Here is a 24,318-nt window from a genome sequence, read left to right on the forward strand (position 1 = left end):
TTACCACTTTAATAGGTTTCTAATTATTCATGTCCCATTTCAAATTACACAATTTTCAAAAACCCACTATCTTCCTCTACTTTTATTCTTAGCTAAAAGCTAATCAAAGACCATCCCAAGTATAGAATAAGTTTGTATAAAAATTCATGTTAAAGTGCTTGTTGTGAGATTTCTAGACTGAACATTTTAAAAGTACATAAATGAAAGATAAATCAACATAATTCTACAACCCGCCAGAAAATTTCTGAGACCAGGTCTTTATTTTTCAAAGGAGTCTTGCATTGTGCAAGTATAAGGCATATATGAATTAACATAATGTAAGCAGCTTTGGGCAGGAAAGAGCTCTTTGCAGGAAAGGGTTCTCTGCAAAAGGCCCCTTTATCTTGTTACTAACCTTAAACCAGGCACCCCCATGCTCTACTCATCTCAGGTCCTACCACACCTTTCAAATCTCTGACCACACAATATCTTGCCTAACTTGGTTCTTTCCGTATATCAAAGAAATAAAAATGAAGAAGAGTAATTAATAGATGACCAGATCTCTTCCCCAGCTTCCCTTTCAGTAATCCCATGAACAAACTGTGTGAACTAGATGGCATCTAAAGAAAAATCACAAGTGGGAGTTCCCGTCGTGGCTCAGGGGTTAACAAATCCGACTAGGAACCATGAGGTTGCGGGTTCGGTCCCTGGCCTTGCTCAGTGGGTTAAGGATCCGGCGTTGCTGTGAGCTGTGGTGCAGGTTCCAGATGTGGCTCGGATCCCGCGTTGCTGTGGCTCTGGTGTAGGCCGACAGCTACAGCTCCGATTAGACCCCTGGCCTGGGAACCTCCATATGCTGCGGGAGCGGCCCTAGAAATGGCAAAAAGCCAAAAAAAAAAAATTAAGAAAATAAAAACCACAAGTCAACAAGCCTGCACACTCTGACCTCCAAATTCAATAACTGACTAAGATCGCTTCCCTTTTTCCCTTTAAAAGCTTTCATGTCCAAGCAAAATCTTTGAAGGAGATTTTGGAAGGGCAGGGACAATGGGTCCACCGTCTCCCAGATGAGGCAGTCTGGTTAAAAGCAACTTTCCTTTCTACCTACATTTCTCTCTGTGTCTCTCTCTGTCTCTATCTTTTAAAATGTCTAATTAAACAAAAAAACAAACAAACAAACAAAAAAACTTGCAATAGGGTTTTATTATTTTTACTAGAAATTTTTTGAAACTTCTAACTACTAGTTTGGGTAAAAACTTGCCAACATTGACTAACTGAGTTATTATCATTAGAGAATGAAAATTTTGTAATAAATGAATCTGAAGAAGAGAGGCTTCTTAACCTGTCATTGTGTTTACTATCAAAACATCTCTTTTGCATTAAGCTACATAAAAACAGACCTTGCCTTGCAGACTAGGATTCCCACTTCTTTCTACTCCTTATTCTTTGAAAAAGTTAAACTTAGTTTCTTTAGAAAACAACAGATCAAGGGAAATGACATACTTATCAGATTTCCTTTCGTGTCTCTCAGAGGAGCACCACCTCCACCTTTACCCCAGGGGTTATAACTTCTCATTTCAGCTTCTAGTTTAGCTTCGTATTCTTCTTTTTCTTCGCGTTCTTTCCTTCTTCTTTCTTCTCTTTCCCGAATCTTGATAACATTAAGAAACAGTCATATTAAGTGCTAAGTATTCTGATACAAAAAGTTAATTTTAATATAAGATTTTATTGTATTTCCTTATTAGAGAAAGTGGGTTTTTTTTCAGTATGCTTCACTATAAAATTTAATATCAAAAATACACTTTAAAAACACCTCAACAGCTGCAATATACAGGTAGTACTCTCTCACTTCATGTCACTTGGGTCCTTTCCAGCCACTGATGCCATTTTGGACTAAACCAACTCCTCCTTCTCACCTCCAACTTCCACATGAGCCATTCCCTCCCTAACCTCACCAGCTTCAATGGAATCTCCCTACTTTCCTTTAAATCTATCCTTTCATGGAATTTGGCCAGTCACAAACTACTCCACACTCATGAGGCCTGGGCCAACGACTCCCTACATCTTATCATACCCATACTACCCTGGGAATACTCCATTCCCAGAATTCAAAGATGTTGAAGGTTTTAAAATAAACAAAGGAGTTTCCTGGTGGCCTAGTGGTTAAGGACTCAGCATTGTCATTGCCATGGCTCAGGTTCAATCCCTGACCCAGGAACTTTCATATGCACAGGCAAGGACAAAAAAAAAGAAGAAAAAGATACTAAAGGTTCAAAACACTTTGAAGAATGCAGGGCTATTTAAGTACACTTTATGAAAGCATACAAAACACAGTCTTATCATTTCAAGTATAAGCACTGGATTGGTCTCTAAAGACATACAGATAGGCAATGAATAAATAGCTACATTTTGGAAAGTTACTTTTAAAATCATAACCATCAAAAAGTTAAGCTACGCCAGGAAAGCCAAGGAAGACATCCCATAAATAAAATTCTAGAGTTAGGAACTCTAGTTTTGTCAGTGACATTTTTAATATGCTCACTTGAGAACAGAGAGATAAATACAGGCTTTTGTTTATAGAATCCTAACAAACAAAAAATTATTTTTTTTTAAAAAAAAATGTACCTTTCAAGGAGATTGCCCAATGTAGAAAACTCAACAAAAGGAAGGTTCAAGGAAACCCAAGTGAAACTTTGTAGAAAAGTATCTCCGGTGAACCTAAACCTAGAGTTACAGGGTTTCCTCTGGAAAAGAGGTGAGTATTCCGCCCCCCCAAAACATGTATATTTGATACCGTTACTCTCAAGTAATCTCTCTTCAAACATTACAAACCACAATAGAACATTATCCTCCTCCCCCAAGCGTCCCATCTCTTTCCCCTTATCCTAGTTCACAGCCTCATTATTCTCTTAGATTATGACACCTCAGAATCACCTTCGAGCCCTTACTCTCTAAATGTACATTCTACAATGAAACCCCAGAACTGTCTCTTGGGGCCTCCCCACCTTTCCCACCTGGTGCAGGGCCTTGTCACCTCCTGGCTGGACTACCTCAGTTTTACTAAAAGGTTTCTCTGCCACTTCTCTTTCCAACTGTCTACGTCACAATCACCTATCTTCCTAAAAATGGAACTGGCTCGCATCAACTACTTCTTTCATTCTTTGGCTTAAAATTTCCTCCCTTTGGCTGTATAGAACAAGATGAAACTGAAAACCCCTTATTAGCTATCCTTCACAATCAGCACAATCTAACATTTCTCATACATCAATTCCACTCCCTAAATACACCAGGGATTTCAAATTTATTCACTGTGTAACATGCAACTCAAATATTATCAACCATGTGAAGCCCTCCTAACAGTCCAAGCAATTATTCTTCCTATCTCATGCATTTCAGTCTATCTACATCAAAACTTACCACAATGAATCATAAATAACTAGCATTTTTTCTCCTTTGCCACATTAGAGTTTTAAGGGAACACTGTCCTAACATATAAGATGCTCAACATTAGATGAATGAATGACAAATGAATAAATGAATGAATACCTGCTGCTGCAAAGCTTCTTGGTAAGACTGAAGTGACTGTTTCGAAGGCTTTGGTTTATCTTCAAAAAACAACCCTGAATTTACTGCTCGATCACTTGTAATTTTCAGTTCATTCTGTCCAACTGTACTCCTATATCAAATATACAATTAATAATCTAAATTCATTTATGACAAAACAAGAGAAAACACAACAGTCTTTTCAAATAGCAGGACAGGAGTTCCCACCGTGGCTCAGCGGAAACAAATCTGACTAGCATGCATGAGGACTCAGGTTCAATTCCTGGCCTTGCTCAGTGGGTAAAGGATCCGGCATTGCCATGACCTGTGGTGTAGGTCGCAGACACAGCCTGGATTCCAAGTTGCTGTGCCTGTGGCGTGGGCTGGCAGCTACAGCTCCGATTCAACCCCTAGCCTGGGAACCTCCATATGCCGCAGGTGCAGCCCTGGAAATACAATATCCATACAAAAACTAAAGTTGATCAAATCTTTACCATGTTTCCAAATGATACAAAGCTTTTTTGTTTTGTTTTTGTCTTTTTGCCATTTCTTGGGCCGCTCCCGTGGCATATGGAGGTTCCCAGGCTAGCAGTCGAATCAGAGCTGTAGCCACTGGGCTATGCCAGAGCCACAGCAACATGGGATCAGAGCCTTGTCTGTGACCTACACCGCAGCTCACGGCAACACCGGATCCTTAACCCACTGAGCAAGGCCAGGGATCGGAACCCGCAACCTCATGGTTCCTAGTCGGATTCGTTAACCCCTGAGCCATGACGGGAACTCCGATACAAAGATTTTTAAACACGTTAACTTCGTTAAACTCTTTCCAAATTACATGCTATTCCTATTACTCTTAATTTTACTCACTTTTGAACCCATAATAATTTTACCATATTTATTTACTTCCATCTACATATATATCACACTGTTTTCTTCCTACTCTTTCATGCAACTCGGACCTTCCCTCTGCAACCTTCCTTCCCATTTAGAATTTTACTTACCAATGGTCTGCTAGTGGTAAATTCAGCTGTTTCTCTTAAAATACTTTTATTTCAATCTCATTCATGAAAAATAATTTTGCTAAGTATAAAGTCATCTCAACAAATTGATAGTATCTATAGCTGCCTTTTGAATTCCTTCCTGGCATTCCTTTGCAAGCAGTATCTTTTCTCTCTGGCTAATTTTAAGTTCCTCTGTATTTCATTTGTGTTCTGAAGTTTTGCTATGATTGTCTTGTTATGGAATTCTTTCATTTATTATGTTTGAGAGGTATTAAGCGTCTACTCTAGAGATTAGGGCCTTTTATCAATTGTAGAAAATTTTAAGATATCATCTCTTCAAATACTTCTGTCTCATTCTCTCACTTTTTCTGGAATTCTAAATACACTTACCCCTTTTTAGCTCCATAATTTTTTCCCTCTTTTCATATTTTCTACGTCTTTTCCTCCCTGTTTTGGATGATTTTTTCAGGTGTACCAGTTCATAAGTTCTCAAACTTTAGAGAACACCTTTAGGAAAGCTTGTTGAAATGAACTGTTGGGCCCCACATGGAGTTTCTGACTCACAGGTGGGATTGAAAACTGAGAGTTTTGTGTTTTTAGAATGTTCCATAATGCTGCTACCCTGGAGACCACATTTGAAAACCACTATTCTATCTCATTAATCCTCATTTGAGATACGTCAAATCTGCTCTTAAGGCTCAACCACTGAGTTACAACTCACAACTATTTAAAAAGTTTACTAAAATATCTAGTTAGTTGTATTCCAAATCTGACCAGTCATTCTTCAGAGTTTCTTATGCCCTGATACAAACATAATCAATGTGACCATTTTATATTTTGTCTAATGATTTCTAATCCGAGATCTCTGCCATTCTTTTTTGGCAAGCCTATTCCCATTCATGGTTTATTTTCTTGCATATTTTATGATTTTTGTGTGTGAACTTTGCATTTTCCATTGTAAAACATTGAAAGTTCCTCATCTTCACTTTCTACTTTACCAACTGCTTTGGAAATCTCTCTTTTTGTTAGTTAGACACTGGTAGCTTTATTAACAATCCTTGTACTAATTTTACTTTTACCCTCCTTCATTAAACAAATACGTAACATCCTATTAGTCTGTCTCTCATCAATTTTTCAATCACTTTTGCTTAAAGAGTGATACTGCTTCCACATTTCAAGAACTACAGTCTCTCTCTCTCTCTTTTTTTTTTTTTTTTTTTTTTTGCTTGTTAGGGTCGCACCTGCAGCATATGGAAGTTCCCAGGCTAGGGGTCAAATCAGAGCTGCAACTACTGGCCTATGCCACAGCAGCATGGGATCTGAGCCACATCTATACCACAGCTCAAGGCAACACCAGATCCGCAACCCACTGAGCGAGCCCAGGTATTGAACCCGCATCCTCATGGATATTAGTCAGATTTGTTTCCACTGTACCACAACAGGAAGTTCACTGTCAAAGAACTTCCAAGAACTATATTTTCAAAAGCATACAGAAAGAAAGCACATAATACTGTGAGCAAAGACAATCAGCATTCAAAAATGAAAATAAATGGAAAAAATACATAAACTTATACATATTCTTCTCTTTTTTTCATTAAGTCATAGATTTTGTTGATGGTATTGATGGTATAAGACTAATAAAATCTCTAAAACCTTGCCCTGTTTAGGGAGGCTTGGGATGGGAATTGTGTCAAAGGTGAAAGGTTCTAAGTGCCGGGTCAAATCAGAGCAATGATTCCCCAGTAACTGAAGGCTTATCTTCCTGTTTCCGCTCTTCCTTTTTTCACTTGTCCCTGGTCATCTGGGGCTCATACTTCTTAAAAATTATACAGACTAGGAGGTGCATCAAACAGACATAGCAGTCAAGTTTATTTCCTTGTTGAGAAATGAACATGACAAAGTGGTTACTGAGGACAATGCTAACATCAAAGATGGAGGAGTGGATGTCACTGTCAAAGTCACAAGAGATAATGCAGGCTTCAGTTAACCAAGGGTGTCCATTAATGGTATCTCCCAATCTTTGGGAGGGGAGTCCTGCCCACATCCCTTTGAGGAATTGATAAAAATGATCTACTTTCACTGCAGAAACATGTATATACAAAAATGATGCATACCGTTTCAAGGAATTCACAGTCTTTGAAACTACCACACCTCATATTAAGAAATCAACCCAAATGTCCATCGACAGATGATTGGATTCGGAAGATGTGGTATATATACACAATGGAATACTACTCAGCCATAAAAAAGAATGACATAATGCCATTTGCAGCAACATGGATGGAACTAGAGAATCTCATACTGAGTGAAATGAGCCAGAAAGACAAAGACAAATACCATATGATGTCACTTATAACTGGAATCTAATATCCAGCACAAATGAACATCTCCTCAGAAAAGAAAATCATGGACTTGGAGAAGAGACTTGTGGTTGCCTGATGGGAGGGGGAGGGAGTGGGAGGGATCGGGAGCTTGGGCTTATCAGACACAACTTAGAATAGATTTACAAGGAGATCCTGCTGAATAGCATTGAGAACTATGTCTAGATACTCATGTTGCAACAGAAGAAAGGGTGGGGGAAAAACTGTAATTGTAATGTATACATGTAAGGATAACCTGACCCCCTTGCTGTACAGTGGGAAAAAAAAAAAAAAAAAAAAAGAAAAAGAAATCAAAAAGATCCTTTTCAACCTTAAATTTCTATATGTTAGTTCTGTGTAGATCTTGCCCATTGTAAAGATAGTACTTTATATTGGTGACAAATTTTGGTTTATAAAATAAAAATATCTATTTATCAAATAATTATAAGTTCTTCAGTTATCAAAAATCATTACATTGTCATTACATTGTAAGTTTGATCCACTTTCTAAAGTGTGGCTTGAGCAGAATACTGATTACTTCCAGAAATTTAAGTGCTCATTCAATTAAAACTGATAGAATGTGAGGATCTATAAACTACCATTTCTTCTAATCAAAAAAGGAGTCTCAGTGTGGGAACCAGAAGGACATAATGCAAAGAGTTAAGGCTTTGAAGCCAGACAAAACTACTTTAGATTTCCGTCTTCATGGTTATTGGCCGAGGATTTATCCAAGTCACTTTACATAGCCAAGTCTCAATTTCTTCAATTGCAAATACTGACAGATATAATGTATATAAAGAGACTCACACGATAGCGGCACATACTAGGTACCCGGTAAATTGAAAATGCTATTATTACCATTTTTTTAAAGTAAATGTATATCCAATTTAGGACAATAAAAATTCTAAGGTATAAGTTACCAATCAGTGAACACAGACTTGGGGATATGAACGGCATATTTACAAGCCTCTTTCCTACACCATTTCCACCTGTGAATTAAGTTGTGTTAAAGTAGTAAAACATATGGAAATAGACATTTTTCCAAGGAAGACACATGGCCAATAGACACCTGGATAGATTTACTACATCACTATCAGGGGAATGCATATCAAAACCATGAGATCACCTCACATCCATCAGAATCACCATTATCAATAAGACGACAAATAAAAAATGTTGGTAAGGATGTAGAGAAAAGAGTACCCTCATGCACTGTGGTAGGAGTGTATACTGGTGCAGCCACTCTGAGAAACAGTATGGAGGTTCCTCAACAAATTAAAAATAGAACCCTACCATACAATCTGGCAATTCCACTTATGGGTACTTATCAATAAAAACCCCATTAACTTGAAAAGATACTGGCATTGCTATGTTCACTGCAGCATTATTTACAATAGCCAAATATGGAAGCAACCTAAATGCTCATTGTTAGATCAATGGAGAGAAAAGATATGGTGTATTTATACAGTGGACTACCACTCAGCCATAAAAAGAATGAGACCTTGCCGTGTGTGATAACATGGATGACCTAGAGGTTATTACAGTAAAGTAAGTCAGACAGAGAAAGACAAATACTTTACAATTGCACTTACATGTGGAATCTAAAAAACAAAACAAATGAACAAAACAAACAGATTTATAAACACAGAGAACAAACTGGTGGTTGCTAGAGGAAAAGGGGGTGAGGGGGCTGGTGAAAAGAATTCATTGAATAATACAAGTTCTATGGAAGACAAATTAATCATGCAACAAATTATTATTTTAACTAACCACTTACGCAATAGGCGGAGCTGGCTGGTGGGTGACAGGAGCACTAACATAAGCTGCAGGTTGTACTCCCATCATTCCTGAACCATCTTAAAAGAAATAAACACATGTATTTCAGAGACCCACTTATTAACATTTTATCCCTAAAGGAATAATGTTACCTAAGGAAAAAAAATCTCCATTTCCTTCTGAGTTAGGAGTTAGCAAAGAATAATGCGAGAAAACATAAATTAGTTATTTCCTAAACCTAGATAAAAAGCAAATAACTATGAATTTTAACTAAGTTTTAAAATAGAGCATCAATAAATACATGTGAATTAAGTAAAGCTGTGCCTTTTCTCATGTATATATTTACACTTGCACAAAAACCAATTTTCCTGATTGAATCACTGGAAAATAATGTTTACTCTATAGATCACTTACAATAAGCAAGACTGGGATCCAAAGTATTCCTGGCCCCATAAAAATAGTAGGCATCATCATAAGGAGTTCGATAGTTGGTAGCCAAAGGTGGTAGTAGGGGAGGTGGAGGCAGAGGTGCAATCCTATGTCAAAAGAAAATTGGGAAATTCTTCTCATATTTCATTGCAAATTTTTTTAAATCAAGATATTACTCTTTTGCAAAAATCTTACTGAAAATCTAATTGCTGCTTTAGGAAAAGCCACCATCTTGCTTCAACCTCTTAACTAAAATTATAATTCAAAAAATGTATAAAATTTCAAAATTTAAGGTACTACACTTAGGTTAAGACAAAAACTTTGGATAATATTCAACCAATTAATATCTAATTTGTCACTATCTGTCAGTATTGAACAAACATGGTCTCTGTCCCTCAGGAATAAAACAGAAATAAGCAGACATCCCAGCAGGGTCTAGTGAAGGAAACAACACAGTTAGACACGGAGGTTATAGGACAGGGAGCAGTAACACTGAAAATCACACAGGTAAGAGGAGAAAAGCATAAGGAAGGTTTTCTAGGAAAGGCAATGCCTCAGCTAGTTAGTCACAGCGAAGGATAGTATAGGAAGAAACAGCAAAGAGGTACAGAAAGGGATTACAAAAGGGTTCCATTTGACTGGGAGAAAAGTATATTTTTTTAACTCTAAAAATGTATTGTTCTTTCAAAGGAAGTAAACCATAATGTTGAAAAAGAAACCACTTAAATATCAAGAGTAATTTTTAGACATAATTTCCAGCATTTCATAAAGTTAAAACATCTGAAAAGCTCTACATCAGCACTTCATTAATGATTTGGAAGTATCTGTATTTCCACCAAGTCAATATTTTCCGATAGTTAAAATGAAAATGGCAAATTCCTTTTGATGAACAGGAAGAGAAATGAAGCATGAAGCATCTAGAAAGTTTTCACTTTTGTTTCTTAGGTTCTCCATTGTATACTTCAAAATAATTCTGAAGAGCTAAGAAAGCATTAACATTCTCTTCACTCATGACTATTTTTTTTTACATTTACTAATTATTCAATGTGTCTAACCCTACTATCCTGACTCCATAGATACGTCAACAAAGCAGCTGAAAAATTACTCTAAAGGGAACTGTCAATACCATTAAATCTTAAATTTTTATAGAGATTTATACAAGATTTAATCCTCACAATAACCCTGTAACTGTAGATTTAAAAACATATTCATACATATACTACTATTCCACTTCCACAAATGAGAAAATTGAAGTTCAATAAAAGTGTAGTTAACTCAAAATTCAGACAGTGAAGCTAATCATTTAAATCCCTAAATCAATGCCGAGACCATCATACCATACTCTATAATTCCAATACCATCTAGTCTTTTGAATCAGGAAGCCATTACATGAAACAAACAAAACACCAGATAAATACAATAAGCACATTCCCATAATTTGTTAGCAATAAATAAAATACCAAGTCCTAGTGAAAGAATTTCACCCCAGAAAACATCAATGTTAAAAAGGAGAAAAACCTGATTAAACGCAATGTTACAATTAATACATTAAGAGTAAGCAAAAAATAAGCTAAAATCCTAGAAAGAGAAGAACATATAACCCAGAAAATATCAATGTTAACAGGATTTTCTTTATGTTTAATCCAGAATAACACAATGTCTTTCACCTATGGAAACAAATCTTTATCCTAATAATTAAATTACAGGTTTTATAATCTCAACACTTTATTTCAGGTACTTCAGCTGCAGAGCCTTAAGTAATCACAGAGAAAGAGTTGAAGTAAATAGAAATGAAAATAAAGTAATATATATATATACATGTATATATATATATATATATATATATATATATATAAAAAACAGTCACATTAGAAAATTTTTCTCCATTAACTGAAGGAAGTATTCAATATTTGCCAAGTGGAAATTACAAAATTGAAAATGTCTAGGTATTATGTTATTTAAAGATATTAAAAATAGATATTCTAGAATATGACCTAAAATGAAATACTAAATGTACTTAGTTATTCTTTTTAAAAACACTGAAGCACCTAACAAGAAGAGAATGTTATGAGGATTTCCTTTGTTTTTACAGTAACAGAGAAAAGATCAACAACGAAAACAACTTCCAACAGAAATTATTTGACAAAAGTTGTTAATTGTACAAAAATCTCTGAAGGATAACATTACCTGCTTTAGTAAATCCTTCCATTTATAAAATACAGTGATACCTTACCTAATTCCCAAATACAAAACATTTTAAACAAGCACCTGGGAGGCACCATTTCACCAAGGGTGCTGCTGAGTCCATCGTGCAAATCTTCCTTTTGAGATGGGATGGAGTAAACTGATGGGGCAGGTGGGACAGGCGGGGCAGATAAAGGAGGGAGAGGTGTCTGGAAAGCTACTCTGGGTCTTTCAGGAGGTATCATCTCTTCAAAGTGTCTCGGTGCCACACTAAACTGCTTTAGTCTATCAGGCTAAAATAAAGAAAAAAATCTGTTTGTTACATATAATCATAAATTTAAAGGTGGAAAGGACCTTAAAAGAATCTCTATCCCAGACTGCCAGCAGGCAGTTATGTTAGAATAACAGAAGTTTAAAGCTATAAAAGATTTTGAAAATCCAATTCTTACTTCATAAAATGGGTAACTGAGGCTCCCTGAAAGTACATAAATCACCTAAGGTCTCACCATTAATAAATAATAATCAAGCAAAGACTAGAACCAGATATTAATTCTAAATATAAAACTGTATTATGCTGCAACACTATGCTGTTTCATTACCCAACTGCCATCAAAGTATTCTAACATCAAAGCATTCTTCAGAACAGAGTCAGCAAACATTTTCCATAAAGAGCCAGCTAGTAAATATATCTAGCTTTGGAGGCCATGTGGTCTCTTCCACTACTAAAGTAGCCCAAAACAATACGTAAGAAAATGAGCAAGCGTGTGTGGCAATAAAACTTTATTTAGGAGTTCCCGTCGTGGCGCAGTGGTTAACGAATCCGACTAGGAACCATGAGGTTGCGGGTTCGGTCCCTGCCCTTGCTCAGTGGGTTAACGATCTGGCGTTGCCGTGAGCTGTGGTGTAGGTTGCAGACGCGGCTCGGATCCTGCGTTGCTGTGGCTCTGGCGTAGGCCGGTGGCTACAGCTCCGATTCAACCCCTAGCCTGGGAACCTCCATATGCCGCAGGAGCGGCCCAAGAAATAGCAACAACAACAACAACAACAAAAGACAAAAAGACAAAAAAAAAAAAAAAAAAAAAAAAAAAGTAATTTAAAAAAAAAAAAAAAACTTTATTTACACAACTAGGCAGCAACTGGATTTGGCCACAGGCTATATAGTTTGCCGACCTCTGCTCTAGAACATTATTTATGTGTCCTTTTCTAAAATTTGTACATCAGAAGTAAACCCGAAAGTAATGGTCTAACTATTACATCTAATATTTTTATTTATTTATTCTCATAAAGCAAACTGGACACCCTAAAGGTTATTTCAAATATAAATAAGGTCTGTCAAACACTAAGGTAACTATAAATGCAGGGTTTAACATGCCACCATATTACATTAAAAAGTTCAAGATTTTAAAAGGAAATTTTTGATTGTCAAAACTATTTCAAAGGTATTTATTGATAGAGGAAATATATTCAGCTTTGGAATTTATCCTTTTTTTTCCCCAGCATGTTTAATTGCTCAAGAATGATTCCCCAGATTAATCTAAATGTCTTACTCTATGAGCAGTCAAAAAGCACACTGGGAGTGATGCTGGTGCAGTATTAAACTTTTTAAAATGGATAATACACAGGATATATACTTAGCATAAAAAAAGTAAGACACAAGTTCCCGTCGTGGCGCAGCAGAAATGAATCCAGGGAGTTCCCGTCGTGGCGCAGTGGTTAACGAATCCGACTAGGAACCATGAGGTTGCGGTTCGGTCCCTGCCCTTGCTCAGTGGGTTAATGATCCGGCGTTGCCGTGAGCTGTGGTGTAGGTTGCAGACTCAGCTCGGATCCTGCGTTGCTGTGGCTCTGGCGTAGGCTGGTGGCTACAGCTCTGATTAGACCCCTAGCCTGGAACCTCCATATGCCACGGGAGCGGCCCAAAGAAATAGCAAAAAGACAAAAAAAAAAAAAAAAAAAAAAAAAAAAGAAATGAATCCGACTAGGGACCATGAGGTTGCGGGTTCGATCCCTGGCCTCGCTCAGTGGGTTAAGGACCGTAAGCTGTGGTGCTGTGACTGTGGCATAAGCCAGCAGCTACAGCTCTGAATGGACTCCTAGCCTGGGGACCTCCATATGCCACGGTACGGCTCTAAAAAAAAAAGTAAGACAAAAGGTGCCTATGGCTGAATAATTTTAAGTTGTATTCTTTTTTCCTTATGGTTGCACCCATGGTATATGCAAGTTCTTGAGCCAGGGATCAAATCTGAGCTGCAGTTGTGACCTATACCACAGCTATGTCAACACTGCATCTTTAACCCACTGTACTGGGCTGGGGATCTAGCCTGCATTTCTGCTGCAACCTGAGCCACTGCAGTCAGATTCTTAACAAACTGAGCCACAGTGGGAACTCCTTAAGTTGCTGTATTCTTTTTAAGAATGAATTTTTTAATGAAATTTTCAATGAAATTAAAGTTTTTTAATCATTAAAGATGAAACAAAAACTTGTCTTAGCAAATAAATTCTACACACCCAATTAAAAAAAAATACATCTTGAGAAGAGTAATCAATTAAAACCTTCTCCTTACTTAACTGTAATGATGTGTGTAATTCATTCCAATTATGAGAATTGAAAAATTAAAAGTAAAAATAAGGTTATTACCTCTAGATTTACAGTAAATAAAAATCACTAAACTGCTCAAAGAGTAGAATTACAAATTTCAATTCGTTTGGAAGTCCGTTCAAGAAAAAACGGTCAAGGTATACTGAAGAAAAACATTAACCTCTATCGTAAATTAAACAAATAACTTTCTCATGGACTAGTGTATGTACATAAAGTGAAAGAATTAATTTATAAGAAATTTTTAAAATACACTCATGAAAAAGGAAAAATTAACTTGAGTTAGGACTTTATGTTTTATGAGAAATGAATTTGATTTATTATTGTTCAAACTGGTCTATTCTTACATTTCCCCCAATATCTTCTATTTCCACCTGCTACTATGTTTGAGGCTGATTTAAATGAAAGATTAAACATTAAAAGATGGCAGGAACCCTTACCGATTTCTCAGGGTCTCGTGCTCCAGAAGCTGCAACCCTGAGATCCAAATCTTTTTCTCTAAACAAAATTAAAGTTTTACATATTAAAAAGTTATAATAAACATGATCAAAATCATTACTGAAACAAAGGTACACACAAAGTCCATGCAATAACATCTCCAAAAACAAATAATTCCTTTAACTGAATTAAAGCCTTAAATGACTCTAAAAACTCAATTTTCTGATTTGGTGCAAAGCAAACTAGTATTCACATGTAAACTGACTTGGAATAAGGATCTCTAAACCAGTGTCTGGGATACATCAAAGCCTAAGCAAATTTACACAGAATAAAGTAAAGAAGAAAAACATAATCTTTACTTTTGAAACAAAAAACTTTTTTGGGGGGGTACATGAATATCTTCAATTCACAAAAAAAGGGCATAAAAATTAAAAATTAGTATCATGCTTTCCAATATGAATTTTTAAGAAAATAATGGTAAAGATGGTTAATATCAGACAGTAGATATTAGCTTCCTCTAAAACAGAGGGGATAAAAACAAAACTAAAAGACAACAGGTCTCAAATTCTCTAGACCAAGATATCTACCCCTAATTTTAAACTGGAATTAACACAGCACAGGTATTTCTTCATGAAAGATTACAAACTCTAAGATTTGTATACACTATAAACACTGTGGATGTTTTATATAGCATGTATGTGTATGCTTAACATTTCATTGTTAAAAGATAAGATACTAATTATTGGAGTTCCCATTGTGGCTCAGTGGTTAACAAATCCGACGAGGAACCATGAGGTTGCGGGTTCAAGCTCTGGCCTTGCTCAGTGGGTTAAGGGTCCGGCATTGCCATGAGCTGTGGTGTAGGTTGCAGACTCGGCTCAGATCCCGAGTTGCTGTGGCTCTGGGTAGGTCGGTAGCTACAGCTCCGCTCCGATTCGACCCCTAGCCTGGGAACCTCCATATGCTGCGGGAGTGGCCCAAGAAGTTGAAAAAGACAAAAAAAAAAGAAAAAAGAAAAAAAGATAAGATACTAATTATTACTACTATATGGCACAGCAGGCATGAAGATAACAATAAATGCTACCCTGAATCAAAATTAAATAAATTAATTAATGTAAGTACAAGGTCCATCAAAGAATATACACATATGGAGTTCCTATCATGGCTCAGCTGAATCAAATCTGACTAGCATCATGAGGACGCAGGTTCTATCCCTGGCCTTGCTCAGCGGGTTAAGAATCCAGCATTGCCATGCACTCTGGTGTCAGCTACAGATGCAGCTCAGATCTGGCATTGCTGTGGCTGTGGCACAGTCCAGTGGCTACAGCTCTGATTTAACCCCTAGCCTGGGAATTTCCATATGCCAAAGATGCAGCCTGTCTCTTTTGCTACCTATGCCATAGTCTCTTTTGTTACCTATGACAAAGGAAATAAAAGCTCTCATAGTATCTGTTTTATTTTCCTGGCTAATTTACAATGTGGAGACAGAAACAGAATGATTTACAAATACAAACACAGATCTACAAATACAGAATCTTATTGGGAAAAATATTCTCTTATTTTACAATGTAATAGTTACCATCATGTTATTTTAAACAAACGCATTTTAAATTCAAAACATTTTTAAATGCAAACCTTTCATTACCGTCTCTTGTTCTTCTGTTGTTCAGCCATTTGTTCCAATAGTTCTTGTCTATATTTCTCTTTCCTTCTCTGAATAAGTTCTCGATCTTCACCTCCTAGAGAGTGTTAAAAAAAAAAAAAAAAAAGTCTTAATGCTTAAGCAACACACATAACTGGAAACCCCTTTTTTAAATCTCCATTTTAATTATATCAGAGTATAATTACTTCGTATGCAGTAAATATAGAAGGTAAAATCATATGTATCATGACCTATTCAGTTATTTTCATAATGTATTGATATTTACTAAGTGCCAAACATAAGACACATTAATCCTTTCCAAATTTCTACGTTAGTCAAAAGCCTCCTTAAATAAGAGAATATTCTAATCCCTTTCCCCACTTTTCTGCTAATCAGGACAAAACCTCCATTAAAATCTCCCAAAAGGCCCTTAAAATTAACAAGTGTGTCCAAAATAAACATCTCAAAAGAAACTGCCCCTCTTTGTTTTCTATTAACAGCCTGATAACTGGTCTCAAAACCTTACTACAACTCTGGTGGCTCACACTTTCTTACTTACTTTATATGAGGAACCTCATCTCTATTCTCATGGTCATCACTCTTGAATAGGATCTGTGTTCTACCTAAATTGCAGCAATCAACTTTTAACCAGTCTCCAGAACTTGTCCCCTCTCTACTCCAATATAACCAGCATATTTACATAAGATTAACTGTTTTAACACTAATCATGATGACACCCACTCAAAAAACTGCAATGGTTACCTCAAAACTACAGAAAAAATACATAAACCTCTCACTCTGGTATCATTTACACAGGTGCAAACATTTTGGATTCACAGGTTATTATCACTGCATATGTTAATGCAAAAAATAACCTTTTAATCTGGATATGCATAATCTGGAACAAATCACAGGATATCAAAAATGCAACTGAACTAGCAATTTCTCTGCTACCTTAACTATCAGTTTCCCAGCCATTAGTGGACACTCAGCATCTGAGTTTGTCCATTAAGCACAGGTGTCAACAACACTGAAGCTCTTATAGGGTAACATGAATTACATTAAAGTTAATAATAACGTTTTACAATCTAAGTAGGTAAATCCATTCTGATTCTGATCATGATGGAGTAACAAACACAGAACTTAACCTCTCTCCATTAAAAAATAATAATAAAACAAGGCAAAATACATGAAATACCAGCCCCGCAAGAACAACAAGGTAGTCAGAGAATTTAACACTTCTCTCTAAACAACTGGAAGAAGGACAGTTAAAAATCATTAAGGATGTATAAGACACGAACATCACTATCAACGAATTGGTTTTATTTATAAACCTCTGCACTCAAGAACCACACAATGCACACTCTTTCAAGTACACATTAAACATGCACCAAGATTGACTATATTCTGAGTCATTTTTAAAACTTTTTTCTAAATTCAAATTTGAAGTAATTGAAATTTACAAATTATTTTCTTAGACCATAAGGAAATTAAACAAGCAGCCAATGACAAAAAGACAGCAGGAAAAATCCCCAAATATTTGGAAATTTTAAAACATTCTTCTAAATAACCCATGATTCTATTATATATAACAATATATTGTTATTTTTGCAGTCAACTGTCCTAATCCTTTAAATAAAGCAAAAAGCTCCAAATAAGGTCCTTGGGGGAAAATCATAGGAAGACAAATTTCAGTTCATGAAATGAGATTACGACAAATCAGAGCCATCTGAGTGTGGAATACGCTGCTTCTGGAGAGAGTAAGTTCCCTGAGGGTTCACATAAATACAGGCTGAAGTAAAAGGTACAGCCATGGATATATCACTGAATTAAATGAGCTTAATCATTTGTTCCAAACATGAGAGTCCATTATCAAATATTAACCTATAATTCCTACTTTGCATTAATGATAAATTCATGACATTTATCTTAAAATTTCAGGGCAGAATAATCCATTTATTGATAAAATTATTTGTCAGTGGGTTCTCAACACAGAAAGTCATTTCTCCAATTTTTACCATGTTTAAAAAAAATCTATCATAAGAATGAAGCCTTTACTCTGACCTGCTGAAAGGTTAAACTGGTCAATTCTCATTTAGACATTACACTAGAATAAAACTCTAGATATTATGCCATTTTTCTCATGATAGCCATTTCAAGGCAACAAAGGTCTGAGAATATCATGCATATATACCTCTAAGCCAATATGTAAACCACTGTTTTTAGGTTGAATGACTCTAAACTATTTTCCAATTTCTTTACATACTTTGCTGAAACCAAGTTTTAGGCAATTTTTTTCTAATAGTTTTACACAAAGAAGAGACACCTTTTCTACTTTAATATGCTCTCTTCACACTGTTTCTGAAATTAAACTGTGACAATATAGCAAATTAAAATACTTATCTAAAGCAATGACTTTCATTTCTGATAAAATAAATAGAAAATTTGGATTATAACCATGATTTGAACAAAACACTTTCTCAGAAACTATATGGAAAAAAACATGGGAAAGGGAGTTTATCAAAGATAAAAAGGTTTAGTTTGAGGAAACTGAACTAAAATACAAGGCAGTTTTGTGCCAGCTAAAAAAAAAGAATGAAGAAGAAAATATCGCATGTAAAACAGAACATAAGAAATAGCCACACAAAGTTCCCGTCGTGGCACAGTGGTTAACAAATCCAACCAGGAACCATGAGGTTTCGGGTTTGATCCCTGGCCTTGCTCGGTGGGTTAAGGATCCGGCATTGCCGTGAGCTGTGGTGTGGCTCTGGCATAGGCTGGTGGCTACAGCTCCAATTAAACCCCTAGCCTGGGAACCTCCATATGCCTTGGGAGTGGCTCAAGTAAAGGCAAAAAGACCAAAAAAAAAAAAAAAAAAAAAAGAAAGAAAGAAATAGCCACACTACAACAAAGTGAAATATGAATTTAAAAGATCTGACTGAAATTAATATTTCATTTGTCATCAATAGAAAGTTTATCACTAAATAAGTTATTTAGCTTTAAAACTACAACAGAGAGCTATGTATGTTAAATGTTTAGCAGAGTCCCTATCACAAAGTAAGCACTAAAGAAATGATTATTAGTAAGAGTAGCATTAACTACAGCACTGAGTTCTCACCAAAGACCTTTTATAAAACACTCCACAAACATCTAATTATATGGAGGTTTTGTACATACCAAAGAGCATCCCCGCAAAAGGACTACAGATCTCTCGGTTAGTAGGTTTGGATGGTTCATTGTCTCGACTGCTAAAAACAAAAAGAAGTAGAACTCGAATAATTTTCAGGGAAAATGTAGGTATGAGTTATTGGCCTTTAAAGGACTATGGACATTATAATAGTTACATTATTTTTAAAATTAAGATTAAATCATGGCAATTTATCTCTTTATACAGCAGAACCCCAATGTATTCAGGTTCTGTAGACACGTGACCTTTTTCTTCAGCCAGCACCACTGACTGTATAGATTCCCAAAATAAAACCCTTTTTCATAAGAACAGTTACCCTGGTAAGGAAAACCACTATAAGTACACATAAATAATTCTTTAAAGAGAAGAGAAATGTGATATCTATATACACACTTGGAAAAGGAGATCATCCCTAAAACCTCCTTCCTTGAAAGATAGGAACAAGGGGAAAAAATGAAAACTCTCTCAAAGAAAATTTAATTAATTACACTTAAATAGTAAATCCTCTATCTCAAGCATTTTTACATGTTACTTTTCTTAAAAGAAAATAGACATCTTTCCTGACACATGACAATATTTTCATTACTAACTACAGATTTTAAACCATTTATCAATGCAAGATAAGCCACCAATACAAGAAAGCCACCAAAATAAAAACTATAGAAAAAGTACATGAATATAAAATGTATATAATTTCCTGTCTTTTTGACATGACACAATTACGTACGAGCACTAATTTTTAAAAGCAAGCATAAAAGTTACCTACTCAATTAGCTCAAAATCAGAAACAAAGTTTTGAAAGAAAAACTTACACTACGAGAACATTTTCAATTTATTTCAAGTTATGTCAGCTCTACAACTTTAAGATTATTTTAAACTGATTTTTAGTCCATTAAATTATACACTTATTGGGAGCTCCCTTTATGGCTCAGTCAATGAGCCTGAATAGGATCCATGAAGCTGTGGGTTCGATTGCTGGCCTCATTCAGTGGGTTAAGGATCCAGGGTTGCTGTGAGCTGTGGTGTAGGCTGGCAGCTGTAGCTCCGATTTGACCCCTAGCCTGGGAACTTCCATGTGCTGCAGGTTCAGCCCTAAAAAGCAAAAAAAAAAAAAAAAAATTACACACTTATTTCTCCTTTCATTAGTTCAAACAAATGTATATACTTTATGGAGTTACCTGGTGGCACAGCAGGTTAAGGATTGAGCATTGTCACTGCAGAGACTTGGGCTGCTGCTGCAGCATAGGTTCAACCCCTGGCCTGGGAACTTCCGCATGCTGATGGCAGTACCCCTCCCGAAATTACGTACTTTATAATGACAGGGACTCAGAACACCCTGGCACAGTTTATAATCAAAACTAGTTCTTCAAAAGAATGCTATAAAGTACCATAAAGTTTCATTTAACACAATTCTCTCCTCCCCACTTTTCCCTTTAATCCCTTTATTACTAATAAGGAAGACTGTTGATATACTATACTTTTCTAGCAAGTCACTTTTAACAGGTGCTGTTTTACAGTGCAATGACTCAAAGGCAAAATTTGTATTACATACTATACCTTTGATTCCCAGCAGATGAAATTCTTACGTCTGACTGCTCAGTGGCATCACCACCATACTCCATAGAGGGCACATTTCCTCGTCTGTTTCCGTACATCCTTAAAAACATATTAGCTTATAGAGCTTGTTCCACATTACAGTGGACTTTTCATATCTCTCTTTGGTGTTTTTACATTTGATGTTAGAAACATTAAAGGGAACAAAGCATTATAACGAAGCTTTATTGTAAATACATTCTAAAATTAATTAAATGAAATTTGACTCAAGATGGTTAATGAGACACTAAGAATTTAGATTCAATAGTCTTTAACACAAAAAGTTATTATAAATCATTTCAATATAACTTCTAGGAATTCTCAATATCAAAACTATGCAAATACTAATAAGACTTTTTTATTATTCACTTACTCAAAGAATATTTATTGAGCACCTATTACATGCCAAGCACTATTCTAGGCACTGCATATGTTAACATGGTCCTTGCCCTCATGAAGGTAATAGTCAAACTTTAAAATGAGATCATTTTTTAATCAAAATTCATAAATTCTGATAATTATTTCACTACATATACAAACCTTAATCTAAAAACAAGCAGCAATCTTGCCATGAAATTAAATCAAATGTAGCAAACCACAATATTTGCTAACACTCTAAATCACATGAAATACTAAATATAGTAATTGCTGAATATAAAACATTATAAACAAATAGGCTGATAACATGGATAGAAAATGATTAGTTTACTCACAAGGACATAAACAACAAAAAGATCAGAATGCTTTTTATTTTCTCCTTAAGAATCTTTTTCAGAAAATAATTTTAAAATGTTTTTCAATTAATCTTTTTATTTCCACTTGGCAAACATGGATTTCTTTAGGTTAAATTTACATACAAAACAATCAACATGACTTTTCACACCAACATTTATCAGCATTTCATAAGTCATATTTCTTTGTGTGGCGGTTGAGTTAACAAACTACATTGTCTCTCATGGAGGACCATTAGGAAGAAATACGGCTGTTAAAGTATTATTCAATATTTTAGGTGAAATAAATGATCACATTAAGAAAAACAGCAATTTTTAGAAGAGGAACTTATTACTCTCCACAGAGCCAGCATATAAAATTCTGTTTCCATCACACATTGTCAATATCACCTGTGCAGAAAAGACCACCCGGGATTGTAACCTTAATCATGTATGACCTATGGCATAACAAATAAATGGCTTCCATTTTTTATTCATATCTAAAACAACAGAGCCCTCCCCAACCCCTTTCAAAAAATAATTTCAATTTTATTTTGATTTATCAAAACACAGCTGATTTTACATCCAAAGCTTAAGTGCTCAAATCTGTCTTTCAAAGTAACACATCAGTTTAATGTCATTTCTTATTTCTACCACTTAACGGATAAATATAAACTCAAATTTGTAATTAATGATGCTGGGCAACCAGATTTAGTTATACTGGATCTATATATGTATACACGTGTGCAGAAAAGAACAGATGGAGCAGGCATGAGACTGCCTACCCTTAGAAAGGCCTGTGTGCAAGGCTGGCCCTTAGCTTGCACCTGGGAACACAGATTTTGATAGGAGTCCACCATTCTCAGAACTGATAGGAGTGGTCTACTGTCCTAAACTATTTGTACAAACAATAGTTTATGCCAAACACCTATTTTCCTTCAGGGAGTCCAGAATTTTGAGCCATGCCAGGAAAAGGGAGCCAATGTGACTAGCCCCCAATAAAAACACTGAGCCCTGAGTTTCTAATGTGCTTTCCTGCTAGACAACATTGTTGTCATATTCAATATGGGAGGAATTAAGCAAGTCCTGTGTGACTTCACTGGCAGGAGACTCTTGAAAGCTTGTGCCTGGTTTCCTTCAGACTTTGACTCATGCACCTTTTTCCTTCGCTGATATTACTTTGTATTCTTTTAATATATGATAGTCATGAACACAACTATATTTACAAAGTCCTATGAGTCCTCCTAGTGACTCAGCAAACCTGGGGTGGTCTTGCACGTCCATGACATGACAGACAAAAGTAAATCTGATAATGTAGCACATACACCAACCAAAGTTTTCAAATAGAGACATTTAAAGTTACACATTTTTAAAAACATAACTTGGGATTAAATCAGAGTTAACCACAATTAATGGCTATTCAGACGTACAAAAATTCTTTCTAAAATTTATCAAGGAGTTTGTGGCTTCCTGTATTTTCAGTCATCTAAAGTCAATATTTGGACTTATAATTCTAGCTTATCTTCACATAGCTCCACCCAAAGTATACCATACCCAAGGATCTACACTGTTTTCTACATTCTCCAGTATATACAGTTATATCTTAATAAAGCAAGCATCATAAGCACAAAAGGTCATTTTCAAATTTTATTCTAAATTAAAGAAATTGGGAGTTCCCATTGTGGCTCAATGGTCATGAACCCGACGAATATCCAAGAGGATGCAGGTTCTATTCCTGGCCCCGCTCAGTGGGTTCAGGATCCAATGTTGCCATGAGCTGTGGTGAAGGTTGCAGAGGCAGCTCAGATCCAGTGTGGCTATGGCCAGTAGCTGCAGCTCTGACTCAACCCCTAGCCGAGGGACGCCTATATTCCACAGGTGCAGCCCTAAAAAGAAAAAAAAAACACAACCAAACACAGAAATGGTAAAAGCACTAAGGGCTCTCACCAGTCAGACCCTGTCTTCAGAGAAGACTTCATTTACTTCAGTAATGGTTTCCAAAACAAGTTATAAGACCATCATAAAAGCAGTTAAAGTGAACTGGGATAGTTAAGAGTGATTAGGTACTAAATTTATTAGAAACATGAAAGTTCAATAAATGAAGGAAATTCCATCATAATTATAGGGACATTTTAATACAAAATAAGGTGATTAACTTTTCAAATCACTATTTGACTTAGCATTAGTGATTAATTTCTAGGGTTTTTTTTTAAGGTCTTATATTAGTAACTTAAAAAAATATTTATGAGTCTCTATTTGTAAGTACTAATTTTCCCTTGATTTAACAAACACAGTCACAGCATCAGTTATTTCACAGAATAGGACGTCTTACAATTTTATTTTATCCTTTTTAATGAAACGCATATCTTTGTTCTTTTTCAGCGTCTTAAACATTTCTCCAGTCTTTATTTTATTGTGATTATAAGTGATTTAAGGGACTTTTCTGATATTATTAGTTACTATTTTTACTTTAATGAAAGGGTATACCTTAAAGTATTTTTCGTATGGTCTGTTCATTAGGAAATCTTCATGATTTTACTACAGAATTTAGCAAAAAGACCTTGCCTTTATGCAAACATAAAATCATTTCTTCAATTTCTTTTTTTAGGGCCGCACCTGCAGCATATGGAAGTTCCCAGGCTAGGGGTAAAAGTGGAGCCGCAGCTGCCAGCCTACACCACAGCCACAGCAACCCCAGATCCAAGCTGCATCAGTGACCTACACCATAGGTCACAGCAACACCGGATCCTTAACCCACTGAGCAGAGGCAGGGATCGAACCTGAATCCTCATGGCTACTAACTGGGTTCGTAACCCGATGAACCACAATGGGAACTTCCTACCATTTCTATCTTATCTCTTCAGTCCTCTCAACATTAAG

General features: G+C 35.8%; 1 protein-coding gene across 50 annotated transcripts in view; it reads right to left on the bottom strand.

Annotated features, from left to right (window-relative positions):
- Positions 1 to 24,318, bottom strand: part of CSPP1 (centrosome and spindle pole associated protein 1) — a 125,284-nt gene that overhangs the window by 54,793 nt on the left and 46,173 nt on the right. For 11 of the 50 annotated variants that reach the window (XM_085022238.1, XM_013996699.3, XM_085022230.1 and 8 more), the window contains 9 exons: positions 20,693 to 20,791; positions 19,126 to 19,196; positions 15,952 to 16,045; positions 14,309 to 14,366; positions 11,357 to 11,565; positions 9,074 to 9,195; positions 8,661 to 8,739; positions 3,526 to 3,655; positions 1,483 to 1,630 (listed from right to left, as the gene is read on the bottom strand). In XM_085022238.1, coding sequence (XP_084878364.1) covers positions 1,483 to 1,630; positions 3,526 to 3,655; positions 8,661 to 8,739; positions 9,074 to 9,195; positions 11,357 to 11,565; positions 14,309 to 14,366; positions 15,952 to 16,045; positions 19,126 to 19,196; positions 20,693 to 20,791 — 1,010 coding nt within the window. Of the gene's footprint in view, positions 1 to 1,482; positions 1,631 to 3,525; positions 3,656 to 8,660; positions 8,740 to 9,073; positions 9,196 to 11,356; positions 11,566 to 14,308; positions 14,367 to 15,941; positions 16,046 to 19,125; positions 19,197 to 20,692; positions 20,792 to 24,318 lie in introns of all 50 variants that reach the window. The other 39 variants (XM_085022262.1, XM_085022254.1, XM_085022259.1 and 36 more) reach the window with 6 other exon arrangements.

This window comes from Sus scrofa, chromosome 4 (assembly GCF_054392235.1).
Source record: "Sus scrofa isolate SSC_HxYL_T2T_F1_AM1 chromosome 4, Sscrofa_HxYL_maternal_Yorkshire_Landrace_v2.0, whole genome shotgun sequence".
Classification (NCBI taxonomy): domain Eukaryota; kingdom Metazoa; phylum Chordata; class Mammalia; order Artiodactyla; family Suidae; genus Sus; species Sus scrofa.